The sequence below is a fragment of the Scardinius erythrophthalmus genome (assembly GCF_964197995.2).
Source record: "Scardinius erythrophthalmus genome assembly, chromosome: 18".
Lineage (NCBI taxonomy): Eukaryota > Metazoa > Chordata > Actinopteri > Cypriniformes > Leuciscidae > Scardinius > Scardinius erythrophthalmus.
The window spans coordinates 32,770,633-32,796,323 of record NC_138238.1 but is presented as its reverse complement, the minus strand read 5'-3'; the positions used below and the strand labels follow the sequence as shown (position 1 = coordinate 32,796,323).

General features: G+C 36.0%; 1 protein-coding gene across 1 annotated transcript in view; it reads left to right on the top strand.

Moving 5' to 3' along the window:
- Positions 1-818: 818 nt before the first annotated feature.
- Positions 819-25,691, top strand: part of arid5b (AT-rich interaction domain 5B) — a 120,948-nt gene continuing 96,075 nt past the window's right edge. Inside the window, exons 1-3 of the mRNA XM_081393213.1 lie at positions 819-891; positions 1,140-1,394; positions 17,175-17,409. Coding sequence (XP_081249339.1) covers positions 871-891; positions 1,140-1,394; positions 17,175-17,409 — 511 coding nt within the window. The 5' untranslated portion in view covers positions 819-870. The remainder of the gene's footprint in view (positions 892-1,139; positions 1,395-17,174; positions 17,410-25,691) is intronic.

Sequence of the window (25,691 nt, the reverse complement as noted above, 5' to 3'; positions counted from 1 at the left end):
AAAAGACGTTCTTTTTATCAAACAAACGCATTTCTCACTATGACATTTATTCGCCTACTTCACACAAGAGGGGCGCAATATTACTTTTCTATCACTGCTAAGCACCATGTTCAAATCACAGCGGCCATAATGGCAACAATTCAAAGGACGTTATTACAATGTTTCCATTAGTCGCGTTTACTCGCGCTTGATACATTTCAACAGCGTTTGCGGTCATAAACGGCGCTTCTCGATGGTTAGAATTCCAATTACATCTTGCCACATCCGGGCTCCTTCACACGCGTTAATGTTGCCGCATTAGTATAATGATCATATTAAATGTACAGTTAATGCATTCGAGAAATAAAATGAAGAATCTCTGCAGGAAATGTTTCGGTATACTCATACAAACCTTCTTTACACAGGTCCTGACAGACACATACAGCCATCATCGCGCATATTATCACATACAGCCGTTCGTTTTGTATCTGAAAAATCACTTTATTTACAACTCACGCTTAAACTCGGAGAAGTTTCGTAATTAGTAGCCGGTTTTGTCGAAAGTGGAGTTTAGAATTTGTAAAACGACTTCGGGAGTCTGAGAGACCGCACATGCACGTGCCTCAATTCGCATTCACGAATTTAATATGAACACGCGGTGGCAAAAAATGTACCAAAATGACCGTAAGTGAAATAACATGGGTTGAAAAAATATTAGACATCAATTGCGGACATTTTAGGTGAGTTAATTTCGCAGTGTGTGGGTTTCATATTGAAGGTCGTCGCGCTGATGCGCGCGTTGATATTTTGCCCTTCCAGGACCTTCGGTGATCCATTCAAGCCAACAAGTTTGGAGAGAATGTTTGAGTTTAATCAATTCAGAGCGACGAGATGGAGCCCAACTCACTCCTGGTAATATCATCCACTCCGCTTTCATTTCTGCGTCTAATGAATTTATTGCGCGCACGCATCTAGTCGTAATGCTACGATAGGGAATCAATGGAAGAAACTTTACGACAAAAGTTCATATTTTATTATTCATATTTATATAGAATGTGATTTATCATGTGATCAGCTGGAATGCTTTGCTCGCCTCTGATCCCGTGTTATAGAAAATGTTGCTGAATATAAATATGGCATGTCTATTTGTGTTTCCGCAGTGGGTAGGCTCACCTTGTGGTTTGCACGGACCTTACGTTTTCTACAAGGCGTTTAGATTTCACCTTGAAGGCAAAGCGAGAATTTTGTCCCTGGGTGATTTTTTCCTGGTCAGATGTAAAGCAGGGGACCCCATCTGCATAGCAGAACTACAGCTCTTATGGGAGGAAAGGACAACCAAGCAACTTCTATCCAGCTCCAAACTTTATTTTCTCCCAGAAGATACTCCCCAGGGCAGAAATGTCACTCACGGAGAGGTAATTTATGGCACATTTCTTTTGCTTTTGCTGCTTTCTATGAAGGGCTCCGTCCCTTCGCGATGTGTTTATTGTGGCAGGGATGAAATATGAGCGGTGTGTGGCTTTGCATCGCATCTATTCCGCTGTCTGATCACAAGACATCTAATGCATCGCGTTTAATAATAGACACGCAGTCATAGTGGACCCTTGTGTTCATTTCGCCTCGGCTCATTTGCATACGAGCGTTTAGCGCATGCATTTCAAACAGCGTGTGATGATGAGAATGATGCCATTGTGTGAAGTTGTCACATCAGTGTTTGCTTGTTTCATCTGATATAGCGCTACAATAGTGCGGAAACTGACGACTGAAGCGCCTCGTTGTGGCGTTGCGATCTGCTGATTGTTGATAAAATAGTGTTGCTTCTGATGAGACGCGTAGATCAAGGCAAATCATACATACATAAATACATAAATAAATAAATAAATGCACGGGCGATCGATGTAAAGTATACTGTGTCTGATCGTCGCTAATGATATATGGGTTATGCTGTATAATATCTCAGGCAGATGTTTTAATGTGAACTAATATCAATGAATTGATTAATAACGGCACGCTGATCAAGCAGCTGCTGTGCCCTAAAGCGAGCGAGTGACATTTATGAAGGTTATTATGTCAAAGTGCTGCAGCCTCATTTCACATTACATATTAGCTGAGATGTGTTTGCCCGAGAAAAAAAAAAAAAATCTTTCTTTAACCCTTTGATGTACTGAAACATTGTTCTTTCACAATACTGTGTTTGTTTATGCTGCTGTGCATTTACTTAAGTATGGTTTAAATGCTATGAACAATAACTAATTCGTGGAGTTGCTTGTAATTACTTTGTAATAGATGATTATATTAATGTAATATATCATGTTGTGTGCAAATTATTCGTAATAATAACATGTGATATCTGTGAAAAAGTAGGTACAACTGCATTTGTAAAGGCGTTTCTACCTGATCTGTTTTGTTTGTGCAAGCTCAGGTTGAGGCAGTCATTAATATTAGAGATTGTTAACTGATAACAATTGTTTTTATGTGTCCAGTGGCTAATATTCCAAAGCAATTTTAATGGTTTTATTGAGATGACTTTTTAATACAAAGCTAACTAAATAATTATTATACCACAACAGTAAAATATATTATTATGATTATTTTTTTATTATAAACCATAATTATTAATAATGATTTCACATTACATCTACAGAGAACCCTTTAAGAACAGATTTTTCTGTTATGTTGCTGTATATTAATAACTCTTTATGTATTTAGCTGAAGTTGATAGACTGCATGCTTACACATACACACTCACAGATAACCATTTAACATAAGATAACTGATTACGATATAACTATATCTGATAACCGTTTAACCAGATATCCAAAGTAGTAGATTGTAAATATTGGTGAAAAATATCAGTCAAACCAATCATCATTTTATTTCTTATATATTATGTATTTTTTTTATTGCATAACCGATATCATTTTTGACTACATATAAAACACTTTTTTGTCAAAAGCAGTATTTTTGAGAGTGCAAAAACTGTAATGTAAAGCTTTCCCATTCATTGTGGTTTATCGATTGTGTTGCAATTGCTATTTTAACAAAGCAGCACAGCTGCGTTCTTACATGGGTAATGTAACAAGGTCTGTACCTGTTTTATCTTGCACTGCTCATGTAATCACCGATCCCGAATACAAAAAGAGTTTCTGCTGTGTGTGAACCTCTACCGTTCTACTGTCCTCCCCCGTGGAGTGGAGGATCAAATAGCCTTTTCAAAATAATCAACAGGTTCTGTGTGAAGCCCTGTCGAAATGTCAAGGTTGCTTTGCCGAATTATTATCAATATTAGGTGGAAACATAAACTGTTGCCGGGATCGACCTTGAAAACATGGTGTTTGCACAATGTAACGAGGTGTTATTGAGGAAAAGCATTAGTCTTAATGCACTGTTTGTTCAGTTGATCAGAGCTCTGTCCTCTTTCCAACTTGCCACCGGCCTCCCTCCCTTCCCCCACTCAGCAGCAATGCCAATTATTTGCTTTTCAAATTTATTACGCATTCATGACTGCTGATCTTGAAACGGCCTGGGAGCCAAGGACAATGCTCCACTCTTAGGTACACTTTTGAGAATATGGTGCATTCCATTAGCTTTTAGTCCGTTTTGGGAACAATAACTAGTTTTAGATATGCTTATTGTTAACACACATAAAAGGTTCTGTTCTATATAAAACCTTATAGCGCTTCAAGCTTTTAAGGGTTTCAATCATGGGATCATTTTATGGATTTAGTTTAGTTTTAATTAATTAAAGGCAGGGTATGCAATTTCAGAGACTAGCATTAGCAAGCTAGCTTTAAAAAGGAAAGATCCCACCCTCCCTTCAGAGCGTCTCCAAAGCCACGCCTCCTTCAAAACACATAAACACGTATGGACAGAGCAGAGTCTGCAAAGCGTCGCAAGAGAAGGCGTTAAATTACCTCATGCCTCAATGTAATAATAATTCTAATAATAATAAATGTAAAGCAACTTAGATACCTCGGAATGCTGCATTGGTGTTGCCATAGAACTGCAATTCGGAGTCCGAGGACGTGTACAATTATGGAAATACATGTTGACAGGCAGGTAGGGCATCCTATCAATGCATTCGGACCGAATGCAATGATTGGACAAACTTTTTTTGATCCAGAGACATCCACAAGATATATACCTTTTTTATATTTAGACCACGTCTATTATTGATGGTTATCAGGATGTAAAGAGAGTTTCCAGCAGTATAATAAATAGTGTTTATGAAACACATTGCCTACCCTAGCTTTAATTTTGTTTTAATTCATTTTTAATTTTAATACAATTTTATGAATTAAACAGCTCGTAAACATACTTTATCAGTAGACAAAATTGAAATAACCTGTTAAACACGAAAGTGTTATGCAATCATTTAAAGGTGCATTGTGTAATATTTAGGAGGATCTGTTGACAGAAATGCAATATCATATACATAACTATGTTTTCAGTGGTGTATAAAGACCTTACTTAATGAACCATTATGTTTTTATTACTTTAGAATGAACCATTTATGTCTACATACACCGCGGGTCCCCTTACAATGAAATGTGCCAACATGTTTCTACAGTAGCCTTAAACTGACAAACGCGTTTCGTCACAATGTTGTTCTTCGTGCAAAGAAGCTAGCTAATAATATTCACAATAACATCTTGTTTTACTAAATAATCAAGTAAACCTAATTTCTTAATTTATCTTTGTAAAGAAACTAGGGCTGCACGATACTGGGGAAATGTGCGATATGCGATATTGTTGTTGAGTATTGCGATAGCGATATTTCTTGCGATATAACATTTCCCTAGAGAAAATCTATTTTTATTACGTTTATATTTGTAATGGTCATACTAAAATAAACAGGTAGGCTAATATATATTCTTCTGATATCTCAGTTTTTTCATAAGGAGTTTAACGTTACACATGCAACACTTTGATTAATGGTTGTCTGGGAGACTCTGTTATTGTTACTTGGCATTTCGTTTGCAGTTTTGGTAGATTTGGGCTTACACTTTTTGAAGTCTTCATACAGCTCCCTGAGGATGCGTTCCAGATGACTGTGGAGATTAGTTTCCTCTCGACGTGGCCAAAAATTTTCGTCACGACTTAGTGACACCGTCACTTATGTTGACGTTGCGTTTTTTGTGCATGCAAATGTATTATTTCAAATGCAAAATGGAAGCACATTTCTCCAGGCCCGCCTGTGTCGCGACGAGATGAGAACATCTCAACTTTTCAGAATTCCGCACGCAGGTCATGGTTGCATAGCAACGACAGACGCAAGCGCTTGTGGAAAGAAGGAGATAGCGGCCCGGCCGTGCTTTCGATGCATTTTTAGACGCGATATGTGAACGGCCCCTTTCACAGTACCTGCATTTATGATTATTTATGATTAGGATTTATGACAATTTGGATAACCTATGCATCACACAAATGCTTGGCACATAAAATAAATGCAATTTATCGCACCTCTCTGCGATATGGATATTGCATATACTATCATCGCGATAACGATAATTTTCCGATATATTGTGCAGCCCTAATAGAAACCTCATTGCTTACCTGGCTACTCTCTGCTGTCTCAGACGACGACATCTTTTGCTTTCGGCCACCGTAACTTCTGTTGGTTGCAATTCACAGCCTCACCACTAGATGCCGCTAAAAATGACACAGTGCACTTTTAAGACATCTCTCCTTATTTTGAACCTTTTTGGCTTAAAGCATTCATAAAGCATCAAGAACCCTTGGGTTCTGTATTGAACCCCATTGAGTCTTTTTTCTAAGAGCGTACTGAGCACTAATCAGACAATATTTGGCCATTAAACTGTCTAATTGGCCGATTAACAGAAGTTGTGTAATGTTGTGTAAAAGTGTTCATTGAAATTCTGCAATGTTGTGCGTATCTTATTTGTTGTAATATTGAGTATGGAGTGTACTTTGTTTTACACATGTCCTAACAAGTATTGTGTGAAAAACTGTGAAGAATGTTCGCCACTCTTTTGTGCATTCCCAGTGTAGTTGCTAAATGAGACATGGTGAATTTAAATAACAATGTGATTAAGTGTCAGCCAAAGCACCTGCAGTAATGTGAGCTTCACAACTCGCCAGCCTCAGATGCACTCAGCAGATTGTCCAATTAAATTACATTTGCATTTGCAGCGAATAACCCTAGCGACCGCTGATAAAGTTAATCAGCTATCATAGAAACTGCCATGCATTTGCAGAGGCTGCGCTATGCTGTTAATAGTACAATAACAGACATGTTTCCTATTTACGAGAACAAAGTCAGTGGATGGGTCGTGACCCAGAAATGGGTCACAGATTTGTTCTTATAGGGTCGCAAAGAGCATGCAGAAAAACTGTGCTAAATGCAAATAATAGTGCAACATCTTTTAAAATGTCAGAGGAAATGCAGTATTTTTATGCAAATTTAAAATACTAGCCAAATTCGGAAGCTACAAAAGAAAATATGACCCAGACTACATTGGTGTGTTATTATTGGTTAGTTTGATATTATTACACTTATTAATTTAATTAAACAATTATTTTAAAACAATTAATTAATTATACATTATTAGCTTTATACATATGTAATATAAGTTAATAATGTATGGTTATTATAATATAATATTATAATATATTATAATGTAAAATAATATCATTTGTTTTCATTAGTCACATGTCTTCCTTTGTTCTGTTTTCCTGCCACTCCTTTGTATCCATGGTTACTGTCATCATCAGTTCAGTTTTGTCACCTGTTTAGTGTTCATCTGTGATTGTATTTAAGTTTTATCTGTTCAGTCAGTCTTTGTCCGATCTACGTGGTATTAAGTGTGTGAGCCCTCTGCCCGTCTTCTATGTACCAGTTTGATTTATATTGTGAGGAAAAGTTTGCATGGGATCTTTTGACTCTTCTTCATCTTCTTCTGCCTGCACCACACCGTGACAATATATATATATATATATATATATATATATGTAATGTATATATATGTATATATATGTATATATATATATATATATATATATATATATATATATATATATATATGTATATATATGTATATGTATATATGTATATATATGTATATGTATATATGTATATATATGAAGAGTTCAGATGCAAAAGCCTCTAAATGCCATCTAAAAAAATTCTTCAAAAATGATAATTTTTATCAAGCTCGTACATTTAAATTCAATAATTTCACTTAAATGGCAATGAAGATTACATTGTCATTTAAGTGAAATTACTGAACTTAAATATACGAGCTTGATAAAAATGATCATTCTATAAGAAAATTTCAGATGGAACTCTTCATATGTATATATGTATATATATATGTATATTTGTATATATATATATATATATATATATACATATATATATATAATAATAAAATATAAAATCAAATAATTTTAATTACATGTATTTTTATATATAATATAACACACACACATACACACACACACATATATATATAATTGAAAATATGTTAAATTATATTAAATTATGAAATTTATTTAATTAAACATTTTATTTATTCATACATTAATTATTTAATTGCAAATTTATATATATATATATATATAAATTATATATAATTATAATATAAATTATTATTTTTTTATTATTATTGTATATTATTATTATTATTATTATTATTATTATTATTATAACAAAATAAACTACTTTTATATTGTATACCTGAAAGGGAAACAAACATAGACACTGGTGTGTGCTGTTACTTTTGTTTATTTTTTTATGTTTTTTAATTATAAATATTATAATCATTATACTGTGCAATTATAATATTATAACACTTGTTATAATAATTATAATAAATTACAATAATTAAAACAATTATAATTTAATTTGTAATTATATATTAATTTGTTATTTAATTTTTAATTTAACAATCTAAAAATGTGTGTATTATTTTATCTAATGTTCTTATATATTTTACTTTCATATATATATATATATATAAGTTTGCTTTTTTATTAATAATTATCAAATGTTATATTAATGAATGTAAATCTTTCATTAATTTCAGTCTGACATTTATGTACGCTAAACGATACTGACACTGTGTTGAACCGCTGCTTGATGTTTATTGTAAACACCTGAAGCGAGTTGGAGAGCCACTGATCTGGGTTCCTCTGAATCTATACTGTTTGAACACTTGATCAGCATTCTGTCTTATTTGAATGCTCAACTGCAAAGACTCTGCAATGTGCTAATGTTTAGCACGCATGTATGCAAACAGGAAGGTATGCGAGTACAGTTGTGTGATAAAACAGGGCCACTCTGCTTTTGCCTTTTTGTTTCTACACCCAGGTGATGTAATTTCCCTTCTGGCCGGGGTTAGTCATTCATTAGAAGGATAACAGTGGCTGAAACAGCAACAGGCCTGGAGTGATCTCTTTCTGGCAGCCGGCCGATAAAATTTAACACTTAGAGTTTGTGCCTAGAGAGGGCAACATAACACTCCTGCATGTGAAGACGTGCAGTTTTTGATTTTTTTGAATCGAACCCTCCTGGGCCAACAAATTCTTAGGCGTACAGTCTCACTGTACTCTCTCTAGCACTGGCGTTCTGCTCGACTTCACACGGATCTGTTTGTTTCTAATTATATTTCCTCTTTCATCTTGTTTAATCTATCCTAAAGCGTAAAACTTTTTTTCCTTTTCTCAGAAATAAAGATGCAGAACTACTCCCTAGCTCAGCCAATATTTCATCTGTGACTGTATTTCACAGAAAATATGTGTCATTTTATAGGGAGGAATTGTTTTGGCAAAAGCTCGGCACTGCTCTCACAGGTTTTCAGGGTTTAATTGGACCCAGTTGTTCTAGAGTCCGTCCCTTAGCTCGTAATATCATTGTTTTAGTGTGTGTGTGTGTGTGTGTGTGTGTGTGTGTGTGTGTGTGTGTGTGTGTGTGAGAGAGAGAGAGATAGAGAGAGGGGTTTTAACGCTGTGTCGACAGACTCCGCACTGGCAATACTCTTGAATAGCATTTATGTGACATAAGAGCAGAACTAAATGGGGTTGGTGGTTTATAAATAGATTCCAGATCAGATTCCAGCAAGCACTGTGCACTTTGTCTAACAGGCATAGTTTACATATCCATATGAAACCTCCAGTGCTGTGCATTTATAGACCATGTGTAAATGGCTGCGTGTGCAAATATGCTTGCAAATATCCTGTTTTTGAGTGCCGGTGACATCAAAGGATCCAGGGAAGGGCGCTAATGTCTTATTAGTTGCTTCTTTCAGCTGTTATGTGAATTACAAACCTGGAGATTGGGAGTTGTGCAGGAAGCACGTGGCAGAGATCCAGACACATCTCTGCTGCCTGGCATCAGTCCATGTTTGTGTTTGAATCCCTAAGACAAATTTACAGTTCAAATGAAATCAGCACTCCCTTTGTAGGTAACATTCCGTAACATGTTATTTACTTTCCCGTGGCAGTTAGGGATGTGCTAAAGTACATATTTTCATAATTGATTGTGTGGTGACTAGTAGGCGGAGTTAAAGGGAAGATCCATTTTTTTATTACCGTATTCCCTCTGTTTTATGTTTTCACCTGTGTGACTGGAACATGCACTGCTCGTCAAAAGTTTGGAGTAATTAAGATTTTTCAAATGTTTTCTGTATATATATGTTATTCTCATCAAGAATGCATTTCTTTTTTTAAATCAAAAATACAGTAAAACAGTAATGCTGTGACATAGCTAATTATAATTTAAAATAACACGTTAATGGTTGCTGAACATTCGGCTTTGCCATCACAGGAATATATTACATTTTAAAATACATCATATATAAATATATCAAAACTAAATCAGTTCTTTTAAATTTTAATAATAATATCTCACTTTTTTTCAGTTTGTACTGTTATTTTTGATCAAATAAATGCAGCCTTGGTGAACATAAGATACTTTTTATCTTAATTATTCCAAAGGTTTGACCAGTTTCCCCACCACCGTTTTTTTTTTTTTTTTTTAGTTGCCAGCCAACACCTATGGAAGCTTTTTTCCGCCACTGAATAATAAATAAATAATAATAATTGTGACTTTTTATCTCACAACTCAGAATTGCGATATATCAAGTCAGAATTGTGACTTTTTTCTCAGAATTGCGAGATATGAAGTCAGAATTGTGAGAAATAAAGTTGCAATTCTGAGAAATAAAGTCGCAATTGCGAATATAAAGTCGCAATACTGAGAAATAAAGTCGCAATTGCGAGATATAAAGTCGCAATTGGGAGAAATAAAGTCGCAATTGGGAGATATAAAGTCAGAATTGCATGAAATAAAGTCGCAATTGCATGTTATAAAGTCAGAATTGTGAGACATAAACTATTCTGAGGTAAAAAAAAAAAAAGTCAGTCTTTTTCCCCCTTAGAATTGGACTTTATATCTCACAATTGTGAGTTTATATCTCACAATTCTGAGAAAAGATGTCAGAATTGTGAGATATAAACTCGCAATTGTGTTATAAAGTCAGAATTGCGTGATATGAAGTCGCAATTGCGAGAAAAAAAGTCAGAATTCTGACTTTATAACAGGCAGTTCTGACTTTATAACAGGCAGTTCTGACTTTATAACACGCAATTGCGACTTTATTTCACGCAATTCTGACTTCAATTCTGACTTTATATCTCGCAATTCTGACTTTATATCTAGCAATTCTGACTTTATTTCACGCAATTCTGACTTTATATCTCACAATTCTGAGAAATAAAGTCAGAATTGTGAGATATAAAGTCAGAATTGAAGTCAGAATTGCGTGAAATAAAGTCGCAATTGCGTGTTATAAAGTCAGAATTGCGAGATTTAAAGTCGCAATTGCGAGATATAAAGTCAGAATTGCGAGATATAAAGTCAGAACTGCCTGTTATAAAGTCAGAATTCTGACTTTATATCTAGTAATTCTGACTTTATTTCACGCAATTCTGACTTTATATCTCGCAATTCTGAGAAATAAAGTCAGAATTGCGAGATGTAAACTCGCAATTGTGAGATAAAAAGTCGCAATTATTACTATTTATTTATTATTCAATGGCAGAAACAAGCTTTCATAAACACCAGCATTTTTGATCATTTTCACAAAAGTTTCATGGCCCCCAGAATATTTTGTTATATGAATATCTGAACATGCAATGTCAAAAGAAAGAACAGACAAAAACAAAAAAACAGACAAACAAAAAAACTTTTTATTCTAGCTTCATGCATTTCTTTTTGATCAACATTGAATATGGGTGTTTCATTAAAAAAAGCAACATTTCGAGTAAAAAGCTGAGAAAATCATGTTTTTGTCAAAGACTACATCCAGATCAGATTCAGAATGATCATCAAAACATAGATGGAGTAGATTGAGTCCATCAACACCCCCAAAGCTTCACAGTCCTATAAGCTTGTCCTGCGTTGACATTTCATTCAGTAACATTGGACAGTTTTGATTTATATGCTGTTTAATATTAATGATCGTGTTATTTTACATATGCATATGCTCACATATGCTATCGCTTGTTTCTGCTTCTTTTTCGCCTGTGTTTTGATCAGGAGATTCAGCGCTCTTTCTGAAGATGTGTCATAGCGTCGCCTACCGTATAAAAGTGAAAACACGGAAAGCCGGAAATATCCGTCAATGACGCAGAAAGAGTTAAAAGGAGATTGCGGTCACATTTACCATTTCTCAGTGAATTTTCATGGGTGAAATCCAGTAGTTTCAAAAGGAATCTTGAACTGTCTGGATTTTCATGTTAGATCTAGAGATGAAACGGTATGAAAATTTCATATCACGACAATAGTGACCAAAATTACCATGGTTACGGTATTGTTAAAATGGGCTGGAAGTGTTCAGAAAAGTAAACACACTGAAATCATTTCACCAAGTTTTATGTCGAAAGCAAACAAACAACAAATACAATTAGCATCATTATGAACTTTTTGTTTGCATAAATATTAAAATAATAACATTATTTTAAAAGATCAGGATTTTATTGGTTTGGTGACTTAGAACATTAATATTTACTAATTATATGTTCAAATAAAGTTTTAATAAAAAAGTAAAAAATATTTTTTTTTTAAAAGTGGTATTTTATCTACTCAAATTTGGCATAGGTTACCTTAATTTCCAAAGTGTTGATATTTTTGGTCCGATTTTTGCATTGGTCTGAACAAAAACCACAGACAGGCTTAATGAAAATGTAAATCCACTCTCTGCCAGTAGATGGTGCTTATGGAACAGCAGAAGTAGAGCTGTTTCCATGGTAACACTACTTTATAAGGCATTACACAATACATGGAGGGAAGATGAAAAGCAAATGCCATCTAAACGGCGGGTTTCCCCCTTATATGCTAATATAATTAATTAATTCATACGTTCCTTAAAAGTATTTACAGATTTAATGATAATTGAAATATGAAATGGAAATACTAACTGCAAGAAATGGTTTTTCGTCAATCATGATTTCAGTCCTAGATTTCTTGATGGGTTCAAGTTGGATATGCAGATTCGAAACATTGACCTACAGAAAGTCGCTTGGTTTGAAAGTGACTTCTGTGTGAGCTGTGCTTCATACATGGCTGCACTATTGACAATATAGATAGTGGATCTTTTTGCTCTCGTAGTTTTTCCAAAATGTTGCTAATGTGGGCCCACTTTTACAGTGAAAGTGGGGACCAGGGACAATCTTTGTCACCATTCACTTTCCCTATTCAGTTTATATTATGCATAATAAGTAACTTTGGATTATGCATAATAAGTAACATTAATTGCTCATGGTGGATTATTGGAAATGTCTTGAAATGTATTGTACTGTAGAATACGGTAGATTTGGAGACTTTACTGTGCTGGCAGTATAACGGTGTGCCAAAGCACATACTTCACATAGCCTCTTTTCGTCTCTGAATTTATTCCATTCAAAGAACCGCTGCCAAAAATCTTAAGTAGGGAGAAAGAAATTGAGCTAAAATACTCCACCTTAGTTGATAAACGACTAGTCATTTAAGGCACTAAATCTGAACAGTGACACTCGCTTGTTAAAACATGATTATTTGAACTTTTTAGTGCGGTTGACATTGATATTTCTTGTTTTCTTAAACCTTCATCTGAGCATTATGAGCAAACATTTGCATTGTCTTCCAAAGCTCTCGCGTTTCTTGACAAATGGGTTTAATTTTGTAAGGCGGTGTCATCATATTTCAGATCGGCCCATTCTGAAGCAGCGCTGCTCTTCCACGTCCAATCAGCACGCCGCTCGACACATTCAAACAAACGGCTTTTGTTGGCGTGTTGTAAAAGGAACTGAATAAGATTCAGGAGAGATTTCAGTTGCACATCTGCAAGATATTTCTGAATCAGTTCATGCCTCTTTGACAGCGACTGTGCTAATTGCAGCAGGATGGAGCCACGGGTCTCGTCTTCGTTGTGAATGTTCAAAACAGACGTTTTAATGCAACACTGGAGTTTTGAGATGAGAAGATAAACAGTGGCAATTTGTGTCTAAACTAGTAACTTTTAGCTGGATGCCAGTGATGTGCTTAAATTAAGGATTAACGTCTGTAAAAGTTTACCTAAAGGGAGAAATCACATTTATTTTTAAGTGATCTTTGCCAGCTGAGTTTGGTTTATTTACTCTACAAATAAAGAAAATGATCAAATGAGATAAAGTAGCTTTCATTTGTTGCAGATTTATTTCACTAGACTATCCATAGGCCTTAGCATATGGTAATATATATGCAGTTTGAATTGAATTTACAGAGAAAATAGCTTTATTGTGATCTATATTATTTTGCCATGATATAAAATTGTGTTCATAGCCATCCATCCATCCATCCATCCCACTTTGATTCATGTGTCCATCCATCCATCTATCTATCATCCGTCCGTCCGTCCGTCCATCCATCCCACTTTGATTCATTTGTCTGTCCATCCATCCATCCATCCCACTTTGATTCATCTATCTATCTATCTATCTATCTATCTATCTATCTATCTATCTATCTATCTATCTATCTATCTATCTATCTATCTATCTATCTATCTATCTATCTATCTATCTATCTATCTATCTATCTATCTATCTATCTATCTATCGTATCTACTGTATCTGTCTGTTAGTTAAAGTGAAAAGTATAAAAGTTTTTTTTTTTAAGTCAAATTTTTCTGTGCTATATCGCCCAGTTCTAGTTTGAGCTCAGAGTAATTATTCAAGCTGAATACTTGATTTAACTTTTAACTAGACTTAAAAAGACTTCCTAAGGATCTGCAAGGCCCCTTTTTCACGTTAGCAGGTCAATAATTAAATGGACATGCAAGCAGGTGTACAAATCTGTGGTGACCTGGGAATTCTTGAGCTGACCCCTGAATCAACGGAGTGAGACGGGCTCAGCGTGACTCTGGTTGAGGGCCTTCGCCGTCTACAACCCTAAGCTCTGCTTCTTAAATACTCTTAAAGTGTAATTAAAAGGAGGCGAGTGTATTTCCAAAAGTAATGCTAGGAAACCTGCTAAAGGCTTTGATTGATTTTTTCTCTTAACATCACTTTATAATAGAATGCAATCTGTTCATCTTTTTATTGTTTTATTTGTTTCCTCCTAAATGAATTTACACAATGAAGCAATATTTTGATCAAAGCAGCAGGGCGCAGTCAGAGCTTCAAAGCGGCGGAGCGGGACACATGATCTTATAGTAAAGTTTTGCTGTGTCGCCATCAGGATTAACAGTGTTTGACCCACTTAGTTTTATAGGTGCGTGAAAACAAATACCTCTGTGCTCAGATGGTCATTATGAAGAGGCTAGATTCATTTTTCTGCTGCTAACATTTGGAGGTGTGCAATCTTGAGGGCCGCATGTTTTCCATTTACACCCGTAGTGGTTGAAGAAAAGGTCATTTAAACTTAAACTAGTGGTTCTCATAGTTTTGCTTCAGGACCTTGATTTTAAATTAAGCTGCAGTCTAACACAGCACCAAAATTAAGATTAAACAAAAGTACTCTTGACATGTCAATATTTAAAATAATATTTTATTTAATTTAAATTTTTTTCTTCAAAAATTTTTTTTTATGCCATCCTTACTATGCACAATTTTATAGTTAGTTGCATTTTATTGTTTGGATTTAGTATGTTTTTTTTCCCCCTTGGTATGTTTATCCTTCTTGCTTTTCCATTTTTTTTGGATCACAACCCACCAGTTGAGATCAACTGGTTTTAACTGCAATATTCGTTGCAGTGGAATGGTATGTAAACCTAGAGGAATGCATGTATGCCCTGTTGCAAGGAAATCTCAGATAACGCGTTCATATCCTTCCATTAGCTTCTTTTATTAAGGCCAAACCCCCTTCTTGGTAACTTTATAAACCTTTTCATATGTTACGGTTAAGTACACTCAAGTAAAGTTCCATTTTCATCCCATTACGCTGTCTGTGCGAGAGATAAATTGTTTGCCTATGACAGCATGACAATGGGACCTATTCTTTGGAACCAAGAAAAAAAATATGAAACCTAAAAAGAAACAGCCCTACTTAAAGAGGACGTAATTAGACATGGTCTGTTCAGCAGAAAGTTGTTGCTGCCTGCAGATCCAGCAGATATGAACTATATTCCAGTGTCGCAGAGCAGGTATTCCCTCTGATCTATGCTCGCCTTTATTGGGTCAAGCTTGGGAAAACGAAGCCAATCAATGCTAAGGAAGCATTCAGTGAATTTTCTCAACATGCTGTACGGTCAGTCAGAAGTGCATGATCCAGGGCTCTGCCAAATACAAACGCATCTGTTCCCCAGATTCCCTGTATAACTGGGACTGGTCTGTTATCCCATGCCAGGTCACAAGCAAAGCTCTTACTTCACTTTTATAAGCGAATAATGCAAACAAGTCTACTTGGCAAAGACATTGTAATGATGTTGTGACGCATTAAAATGGAATTGCAATCCAAATTACAACATTTCGAATTGCAATTTGTGCAAGATGTATATTAAAAGGAAGAAATGACTGCAGTTAGGGCTGTGCTTTTTGTCTTTTATCCTAGGCTGTGCACTCTTATCCCAATTTTTCAAATCCAATCTTTAGGACTGTACACTAGGGTTGCCAATTTCAGTAGTCGGTACCAAAACCAGTAAAACATTTTCGGTTCTCAGTACCAATTTTGGTATCAGAGCAAAAACAGTTTTTAAATATACACTACTGGTCAAAAGTTTGGAATAAGAATTTTGAAGATTTTGAAAGAAGTCCTTATGCTCACCAAGGCTGCATTTATTTGATCAAACACACAGTAAAACATTCATATTTTGTAATATTATTACAATAATAATAATAAAAAAAATTCTCTTTTAATATATTGTAAGATGTAATTTATTCCTGTGATGGCGAAGCTGAATTTTCAGCATCATTCTAATATGATGATTTGGCACTCAAATCATCTTTTTTTATCAGTTATTATTGATGCTCAATTAAATAATAATAACAATATTAGTGTTGAGAATAGTTTTGCTGCTTAATATTATTGTGAAAAACTAAATAATTTTTTTTAAAGAATAAAGAGTTCAAATGATCATTTATTTATTTTAAATCAAAGTCTTTTATAACATTGTTATATGCGACTTTTGATCCATTTAATATATCATTGCTGAATAAAATGATTCATTTCTTTAAAAAAACTAACAAACTCACTTGCCCCAAACTTTGGAATGGTAGTGTATCATGGTTTTAAACAAAAATATTAAGCAGCAAAAACAATATTATTATTGGTAATGTTTCTTGAGCACCAAATCAGCATATTAGAATGATTTCTGAAGGATCATGTGACTGAAGACTGGAGTAAAGATGCTGTATAAGGAATAAGTTACACTTTAAAATATATTTAAGTAGAAAGTTAGGGTTAGGGTGCAAATATCATGAATCATTAATTGATACATTTTAAATTTTTGGGGAAAACACAAGGTCAAATCAGATATTTTAAGAGACTACAATCTTGACGCACAGTAATGAGGTTCCTTTCAATGATATTTTGCCCTGTTTTATTTCCCACCCCTTTTTTTATATTGGTTGTTTAGTATAATCATGTAGTTTTGTGGCCACAATTTGGTGAATGTTTTCATTTTATTTGGAATTTTACCATGTTTGGCCTGGTTACTCTTTCAGCCACTTTTACCACACCCTTGTCCCTTCCTCATTTTGCATTTGTGTCTTGACAGGATGAAGTTATCGCCGTCTCAGAGAAAGTCATCGTGAAGTTGGAGGATCTGGTGAAATGGACAGTGGCGGATTTGTGGAGTTGGAAGAAGGGTCTGCGGGCCATACCCCTGAAACCCACCGTGCTGAAGGAGCTCGGCAAGAACGGCCAGAGAGAAGCGCTGCACAAATACAGAGAGTCCACGCTCAACAGCGGCCTCAACTTCAAGGACGTCCTCAAAGAGAAGGCTGAACTCGGTATACAGCATGATTTCTCACACCTCACAGTTCACACGCATGAGACGTACCGGTTAGTGGTTCTGGTGTTTCTGATCCGTGATTCTGATTCCATAAGCTTAATGTTTTTAATTATGGCTGGTTTCTTTATTTCAATCATTTCTTCTTGAAAGAACATGCAGAAAGATTCACGTACATCTAAAGACCTGCTGTGAACGTTTAATTGCACAAATCTCAAACTCTCATTCAAGATTGTAATAAAGAAGTCTTTTATGTTCACCAAGGCTGCATTTATTTGATTAGTAAAAACAATAATATTGTGAAATATTATTACAGTTTAAATGAAAAGTTTTCTATTTAAATATATTTTATAATGTAATTTATTCCTGCGATGGTAATCCTGAATTTTCAGCATTATTACTCCAGTCTTCAGTGTCACATGATCCTTCAGAAATCATTCTGATATACTGATTTGGTGCTTAAGAAACTTTTCTGTTTATTATTTTGTGGAAACTATGATACTCTATCATTCAAAAGTTTGGGGGAAGTAAAAAAAATAGATTTTTACTCTGCAAGGACACATTGTATTGATCAAAACAGTAAATACAGTAAATACAAAAATAGCGACAGTAAATACAAAAATATTAACCAGCAAAAACTGTTCAACACTGATAATAAGAACCATTATTAATAATTGAGCACCAATACTAATTGATTTTCAATCGAATAAATGCAAGCTTGGAGAGCATAAAAGACTTCTTTCAGAAACATCCAAAAAGTAACATTTGATCAAATAATGTGTTGTTTGTCGTGACCAACTGCCTGCAGGCTTTGATAATAACACGGCTTGAATGTTTCTTTTTATGAGCGTCAAACTTAAGCGATTGTACAAGACACAACAAGAAAGTGTTTGAGAATGACACTTGTTTAAACAGGCAGGGTGTCGCCCCTGTATTCATCTCCCTCTGTGCTTTTTCCTTCTTTGGTTGTTTGTGTCTCTCATTAACTGGGAACAATATGGTGTATAAATGCTCATTAATGTGCAGACGGATCACACCCAGCGTGATTACGCTTCCTGCATGATTGCTCTGAAGGATCTGATTTATCAAAGCATTATACGTTTCGTTTCAGCTCAATTTTGCCAATCAAAAACCCTTATAAAAACAAAACATTTGCTCATACTTTGTATATTTTATGTATTATAAACAGCAATGATCGTGTGTGCTTGATAACTTAACAAAACGGGGTCAAACTCCATTTTGTGTTATGAAGGAGATACAATTAAAAAAAAAAGCATATGTTTCTTTTATTAGCTGTTGACATAGTGATATCACATGATTTGTTATATTTGCAACCTTTGTAATCTAAGAGTTCTTTACTAGTTTGTGTATATAGTTGTGTGCCATATAAATATGTCATGTTGGCTTTGGCTAGGTGATTCACAGTGGTTTTGCTAGTGATTTAAAACAGCCTCACAGCCTCGCTGTGAATATCATAAAGATTTGAATGCAATTTTTATTAAGTGTTTATTTGACAAAACATTTTTTGTTTTGTTCAGTGTTAATGAAGTGTTAAGAAAATAGCTAAGGGAATTTTGGGCAGGAAATACAGTATTTAAGGACTTTTTAAATAGCCAATAGTCTTTAGTTTAATTTAAGTTGTAAACATGTGATCTCATTCTAGAGGGCATTTGATTGGACAAACATTTGGTTACGCCCCTGAGTGCAGGATGAGTCATCAATATTTTTGGTCTGTTTTCCTAGAAAAGCGTAAATTTTGAATGTTTTTTTCTATTGCAGATTATTCCGTCAATGTTGAGGGGTACGATTTTAACACACAGTTTTTGGCTTTAAAGCTAACAGACAAAAAGGCACAGTTATTAGTTATGTGATTAGTTATTTGTTTGTCATTGACTAAAGTGGATTTTTTTCTTTTATTAAGAAGGTTTCAGTAAAAAATGTATGTAGGTGTTGGTTATAGTTATTACAGTAGTATTATTATATTGGTCAATATATAAACGGAAATGATAAAAGTGTAATTTAGTGAAAAATAGTGTGGGAAAAATGTGTCTTTATTATTCCAAACTAGATTTTCTGAATCTGCTTGGCTACAATGGTTGTTTGGTTGAAATGATTCTCATGATTGAAAGAACAAATCCATAAAAATCAAGGTCATCTAGACCTATAGAAAATCACATTAAGGCAGGAAATATCAAGATAATTGTTTTAGCTATATCAAGCAGTCAGAAAGGCCAACCAGGGATTTCCACGATTCTGCAGACTCTGTCTTTGTATCAGGCAGAATCATATTGCAGAATCCTGAAAAATCCATTTTCAGTGCATAACATTTGAATCAGTTCTCAAGCAGGTTAAAAGCCATTGAAGGGCTAAATATACATATCACCCCCTTCAATTTGGTGTAGCCTATATAATAATTATGCAGCACTACTGGATGGATCTGTTTTACTTTGCCAGTTACTGGAATTTGCATACTGCTTTGTTTGGAAGCGTGGAGGCAAACGTGCTCTCAAGTGGGCTGATGTATGAGGTTCCTATGAGATAGAAGAATCAATAATGGATGCTTTGTCACTGTTGCTTATGTGCAGGCTACAGCTGTGAATGACAATCAATAGCTGCACAAAAAGATCTGTGATTTATTCGCTGTCAGTCCTGCAACCTTATTATTTCTTTCTGTATTGTGAGCGTGCGCATTTTTGTAATGTTAATAAGTCGCTTTTTAATGAGTAGATATGTGAGTGTTTGTGTTGTCAGGATGGTAAATGGATTTACTCAAGTGTACCTCGAGATCCACTTGGTAAGCGGAATATTCTGGCACAGAACTACTTTCGACACAGCAGCTTTTTCAGTATCGGACTTACTCTGTCAATTAAAAATAAAGAGTTTTTGTTGTCATTTAGGGTGTTCACACTTGGCATGTTTGGTTTGATTAAAACGAACTCTGTTGTGATTGCTCTGTTAGTGCGGTTCATTTGAATAAGTGTGAACGCTGCCATCAAACAAACAAGCGGAGCGAGACTACTGAAAAGATGGGTCTCGGCCCGGTTCCAAACTAACTCTGGTCCCGTTGGAGTGAAATATGAACGCAACACAGACCTGTAAACGAACCAAAAACAGGACATGATGTCGCAAGATGCGACCCTTAAACCCTTAAAAGGACAGAATGCTGAAGTATACCTTTTTTTTCCCCGTCATAGTCGTGATGTTGCCCATCACAGTTTGGTACAGGCATCAGAACAGCGTCTCCTCGCAGCAGATTTTCGTTTGTGTGTGTGATGGAGGGATTCTTGCCGCTGTTTTGACTCCTTTACACATTGTTTTAGCTCTTCGCGAGTTCTCATCTGGTCAAAATACCATCATATGTAGGCTATGCACATACAACGAGCGCATTTATCCCAGCACACAATATTGTTTTGGATGTTCAGTAAGTTCCGTCACGAAATAAACTCAATAAAAGCCGACCAATCAGGTTGTGAACATATCCCTATGCGTTTAGGTTCGGTGTTAAAATGCCAATGTGAACTCTAAGCGGACCAGGACTAGGCCTAAATGTTTTTTTTTTGGTCCGGACCAAACGAACCAAGAGCGAACCGAACTACAAGTGTGAACACACCCTTACTCACTCTATTGTTACAAACCCATATGAATTTCTTCCTTCCATGGAACACAAAATGTGAAATTTGAGAACTGTACTGCCTATTATTTTCATGGAATCACAATCAATAGGGACTGGAGCTATGATGAAGTCATATAATAGCTTTGTGTGACAAACAGAAATTAAGCCATTATTCACTGATAATATCCTCCAATGTGTTATTAGTCACCATGAAATAAAAATGAGCAATTCTTATTTTTTATGGTAGCTTACAGGATTTATTATAATTAAATTATCGGTGCACATCATTTTCTGATGACGTGTTTACTGGCATCAGGGCATGGCATCTGTCACTCACATGAGATCGACCAATAGCAAATCAGAACGATCCGACCATCCAATCAATTCACGGTGGACAAAATAACATCCTGCCAAAAACATCTCGTTTCACTTGGATATACGTCACAATAGCGAAGAAAACGCAACTTCTGTCTCATGCCGACTTTAAGCGCTTTGACGGAATTTAACTTGCGAATTGAATCAGACAAATCTTTTGAAGCTTCAGCCCCCTTTCATTGCAATTGCATGGAAAAAAATGGACATTCTTCAAAATTTCTCCTTTTGTATCCCACATGTTCAGAACAACATAAGGGTGAGTAAATGATCACAGAATAATTTTTGAGTGAACTATCCCATCAACTGACCTTCCGTTATTAGTGAAAGCTGAAATACGTTTTCATAAATGATGGGGTCACAGAGCAAACTCATTTGATTTTTAATATGAGATCAGAGGTGGTTATGAAATGAATTTGGGCTGAGGAGGAGAATGATTCACCGACATGTTGTGCGTTTTAATCTTTGACCTGGAGCGGTTTAACGCACCCTTTCTCAAGTTAAGAAGGAAAGCTGTCTTCAGGTGATATGAAAATTGTGTCAGTCACTCTTGAAACAGCACCGCGCTCCTGCTGGTGTAAAATAAAAAAGCCGTTTGGCTGTAATTAATATCAAATAAAAAGCAGATTGTTCAACTGTACAAATAGGGAGTGTATTAATAATTAAAACAGGGTTTTTCACAGTCTGGTATGTGGACGACAGCCAGCAAAAGACTGGCTGTGATTGTGAGGGGATGTAAAAAATTCAAATGTTTGTAATGAATTGAAACATTGTTTAGCACCTCTATTGCAAATGCATTTTGCCATCCGTGAACGGCTCTAGAAATCTGGCATATACTTAGAGTTCTGATTTGTGATGCCTGCAATAATTAGGTTTTAAAAGGTCCTGCTTTGCTCTGTGCTTTCGATAGAGGGACTGCAATAATTTTAGCCGCGTCCCGAGGGAAACGGGAGGATAGCTATAAGGATTCTGCCATATTAGGCTCCTGTCAGAGCGCTCTGGGACGCTGCATAATAATAATGCAGATCTTTGGACTGCCCTTGAAAGTGCTGTAGATTTAATGATGTTCCGTTTTGGTTCCGCCCTCTCCAGCTAAATGCTTTTTGTGGCTTTCAAAAATATCACTTTCACTGCAGCTACACATTTCAAGAGGCCGTGTTTCCAGTTAACGGAGGAGATATTTTGGAATAAGTTTGCAGATAGGCCCAATAAGCGCCTAATATCTTGTAATATATCGGTCTTGTAGCAAGTGTTCATTTACAGTAGGTTGCAAAACGAGCGTCGAGTGACAGCAATTAGTTTTTAAGTCACATTTCATTTCCCCAGTAACAAACTCAAAGCAGATTTGTCTTAGATGGAGGGAAAAGGGTTTAATGGCTCTCACTGAAGCTGAACCGAAAGAAAAAAAAGGAAAAACAACTTGAAATTGACTAGATGCATTCTTAATCTCGTAAATTAACATATCTCCCCTCTGGCCTTGTTATGCAGAGTGATGAAGTTTGACTTTGGGATATATTTCTCAAATTAATTCTCAGGATGGTAGCGATATCTAATCTAATTTCTGCTTTGGCTGCCGACATCAAAAGCATTCAGGTCACAGAAAGGATGGTGCTGGCTATCTGTCTGTTTACTCTGTCTATCACAGAAGCCTGCGCTTGTGTTACTGGGTTCAATTTAGGTTCTCGGACTAATACGATATATATGTATGATATATAAGAAGGCCGCTGAAGAGCGAGTCGTTGTCTTTGAACAATGGCTGGGTGTTATCAGATGCACCGTGAACTATCAGAACTCCACCCTGTTGTGCTATCTGTGTATGATATGGGGCATAATGAGTATACTGTAACTCAACGCCGGATGAGGAGTCTTTACGATGATCAGGTGTTGATTTGCACGGAGCGTGAGAAGTGGAAATGTCTTGTATTTTCAGTGCCGTTTGAGAGATCATTTGTGCTGCACCTGGAGGGGGGTGATTCAAGTGACTACTCATTCATGGTGGATGAGTTTGAGTTTGAGTTACCTAAATGTAAACTTAAGTTGCATTAACTTAGTGTGAAGTACCTGCTCAATTACAGGCCCCGTAAATGAACAATAGAGCTGAACAATGCTGTATATCCAATATAAAACGAAGATTTATTTATGTATTGGCCTGTCCGTTTGTCTTTGTGTATGCATCTATCTCACTTTGAGTCATTTGTCCATCCATCCATCCATCCATCCATCCATCCATCCATCCATCCATCCATATATCCATCTATCTGTCTATATCCCACTTTGATTCATTTGTCCATCCATCCATCCATCCATCCATCCATCCACCCACCCATCCATCTCACTTTGAGTCATTTGTCCATCCATCCATCCATCCATCCATCCATCCATCCCACTTTGATTAATTTGTCCATCCATCCATCCATCCATCCATCCATCCATCCATCCATCCATCCATCCATCCATCTCCCACTTTGATTCATTTGTCCATCCATCCATCCCACTTTGATTCATTTGTCCATCCATCCATCCATCTCACTTTGAGTCATTTGTCCATCCATCTATCTATCTATCTATCTATCTATCTATCTATCTATCTATCTATCTATCTATCTATCTATCTATCTATCTATCTATCTATCTATCCATCCATCCATCCATCCATCCATCCATCCATCCATCCATCCATCCATCCATCCATCCATCCATCCATCCATCTCACTTTGAGTCATTTGTCCATCCATCCATCCATCCATCCATCCATCCATCCATCCCACTTTGATTCATTTGTCCATCCATCCATCTCACTTTGAGTCATTTGTCCATCCATCTATCTATCTATCTATCTATCCATCCATCCATCCATCCATCCATCCATCCATCCATCCATCTCACTTTGAGTCATTTGTCCATCCATCCATCCATCCATCCATCCATCCATCCATCCATCCATCCATCCATCCATCCATCCATCCATCCATCCATCAGCGCTAAAAGTGGCATGTTTTTTCATCTTCTCTACCTGTATTTGTATGTGGAGCCTCTTTCTCTGTGGATCTCTGTTAAAGACAGCTTTTGGCTCGTTGCACGCTGTGGTTATTGGCGTGAATCTTTCTGCTAAATGACATTCATGTCAAAAACATTAATTCTACAGTTGATTTGTGACAAGAATCTATGAGACTTTCATTTTCATGTCCTGAAAAAGGCAATCCACATTGTGCTGACACTGGCAGGGAGAGCGAGGCTAATGCGAAGGAGAGTAAAACAGATGACCCGTTAGCTTTCACAGCCAGGGTAATATATTCCGGACTAAATACAAATGATGTTGCTACATGGCGATTGTGGGCAGGAAATTGTGTCCTATATTTGAGGCGTACATAACAAAATGCATTATGTATGTATGTAGAGCATCCTGTGTACAATCCTTGTAATATTTTACATAGAACGCCGAAAAAGAGACTTGCTTCAGCATTTGCTATACATTTTTGCAGAAGAATTTAGACGTTATTTCTAAAAAGATAGCATCACCATCTTGCCAAAGCAAATGAAAAGACGCTTTGATATTTGAATAATCCTCATTACAGAAAGGAATGTCTGTGCTTCACTTTCTTTAAACTGAATTAGATTGCTCTGTTTATTCTGCTCTCAATACAGAGATTATTTCTTTCTTCGTTTTTTCGAAACATCATGTTTTTCTTACTGGCAAGCCTGCTGGAAGTTTACAGGGCTTATTGTCCATTAGAGCTCTCTGATCTTCTTATATCGCTGTTCTCTGACTGAATCCAGGCACCGGAGCCAAAGTTTCCAAAACTGTGAAGTGGGAATTGAAATGGAAAAAGCCTGTTGCTTTGCTAATAATGGCAGAGTCGTTTTTTTTTAAACACAAAACAGGGAATGGAGCTGTAATCATCATGCCCATATGTATTTGTTTTTGTAACTTTGCCCAATATTCGTCATTTCCACAAGGCAAGACTCCCTGAGCTGAAGTATGCGAGGTGAGATAGCGTCCTTGCCAGCAGACTGTCCAACAATGCGCACGTCTCCCAGGCCTGACCTTTGAGGAAATGAATAGTTTTATTGTCTGTCCATTACAGAGGCTGAAACAACAGTCAAGTTATTAACATTACTTCTCCTATAACAGCAAATCTCTCCACCCCCCCCCCCCCCCAACAACAACCTGAAGCTCAACGGAAAGAGGAAAAACGTAACAAAAGTTGCCAACAACAGATGGAAAATAAGCGTTCATTTGTCTTTTAGGAGTATTGCATTATATGTTCTCAAACAGCTGCATTTGTTCCTGGAGAAGG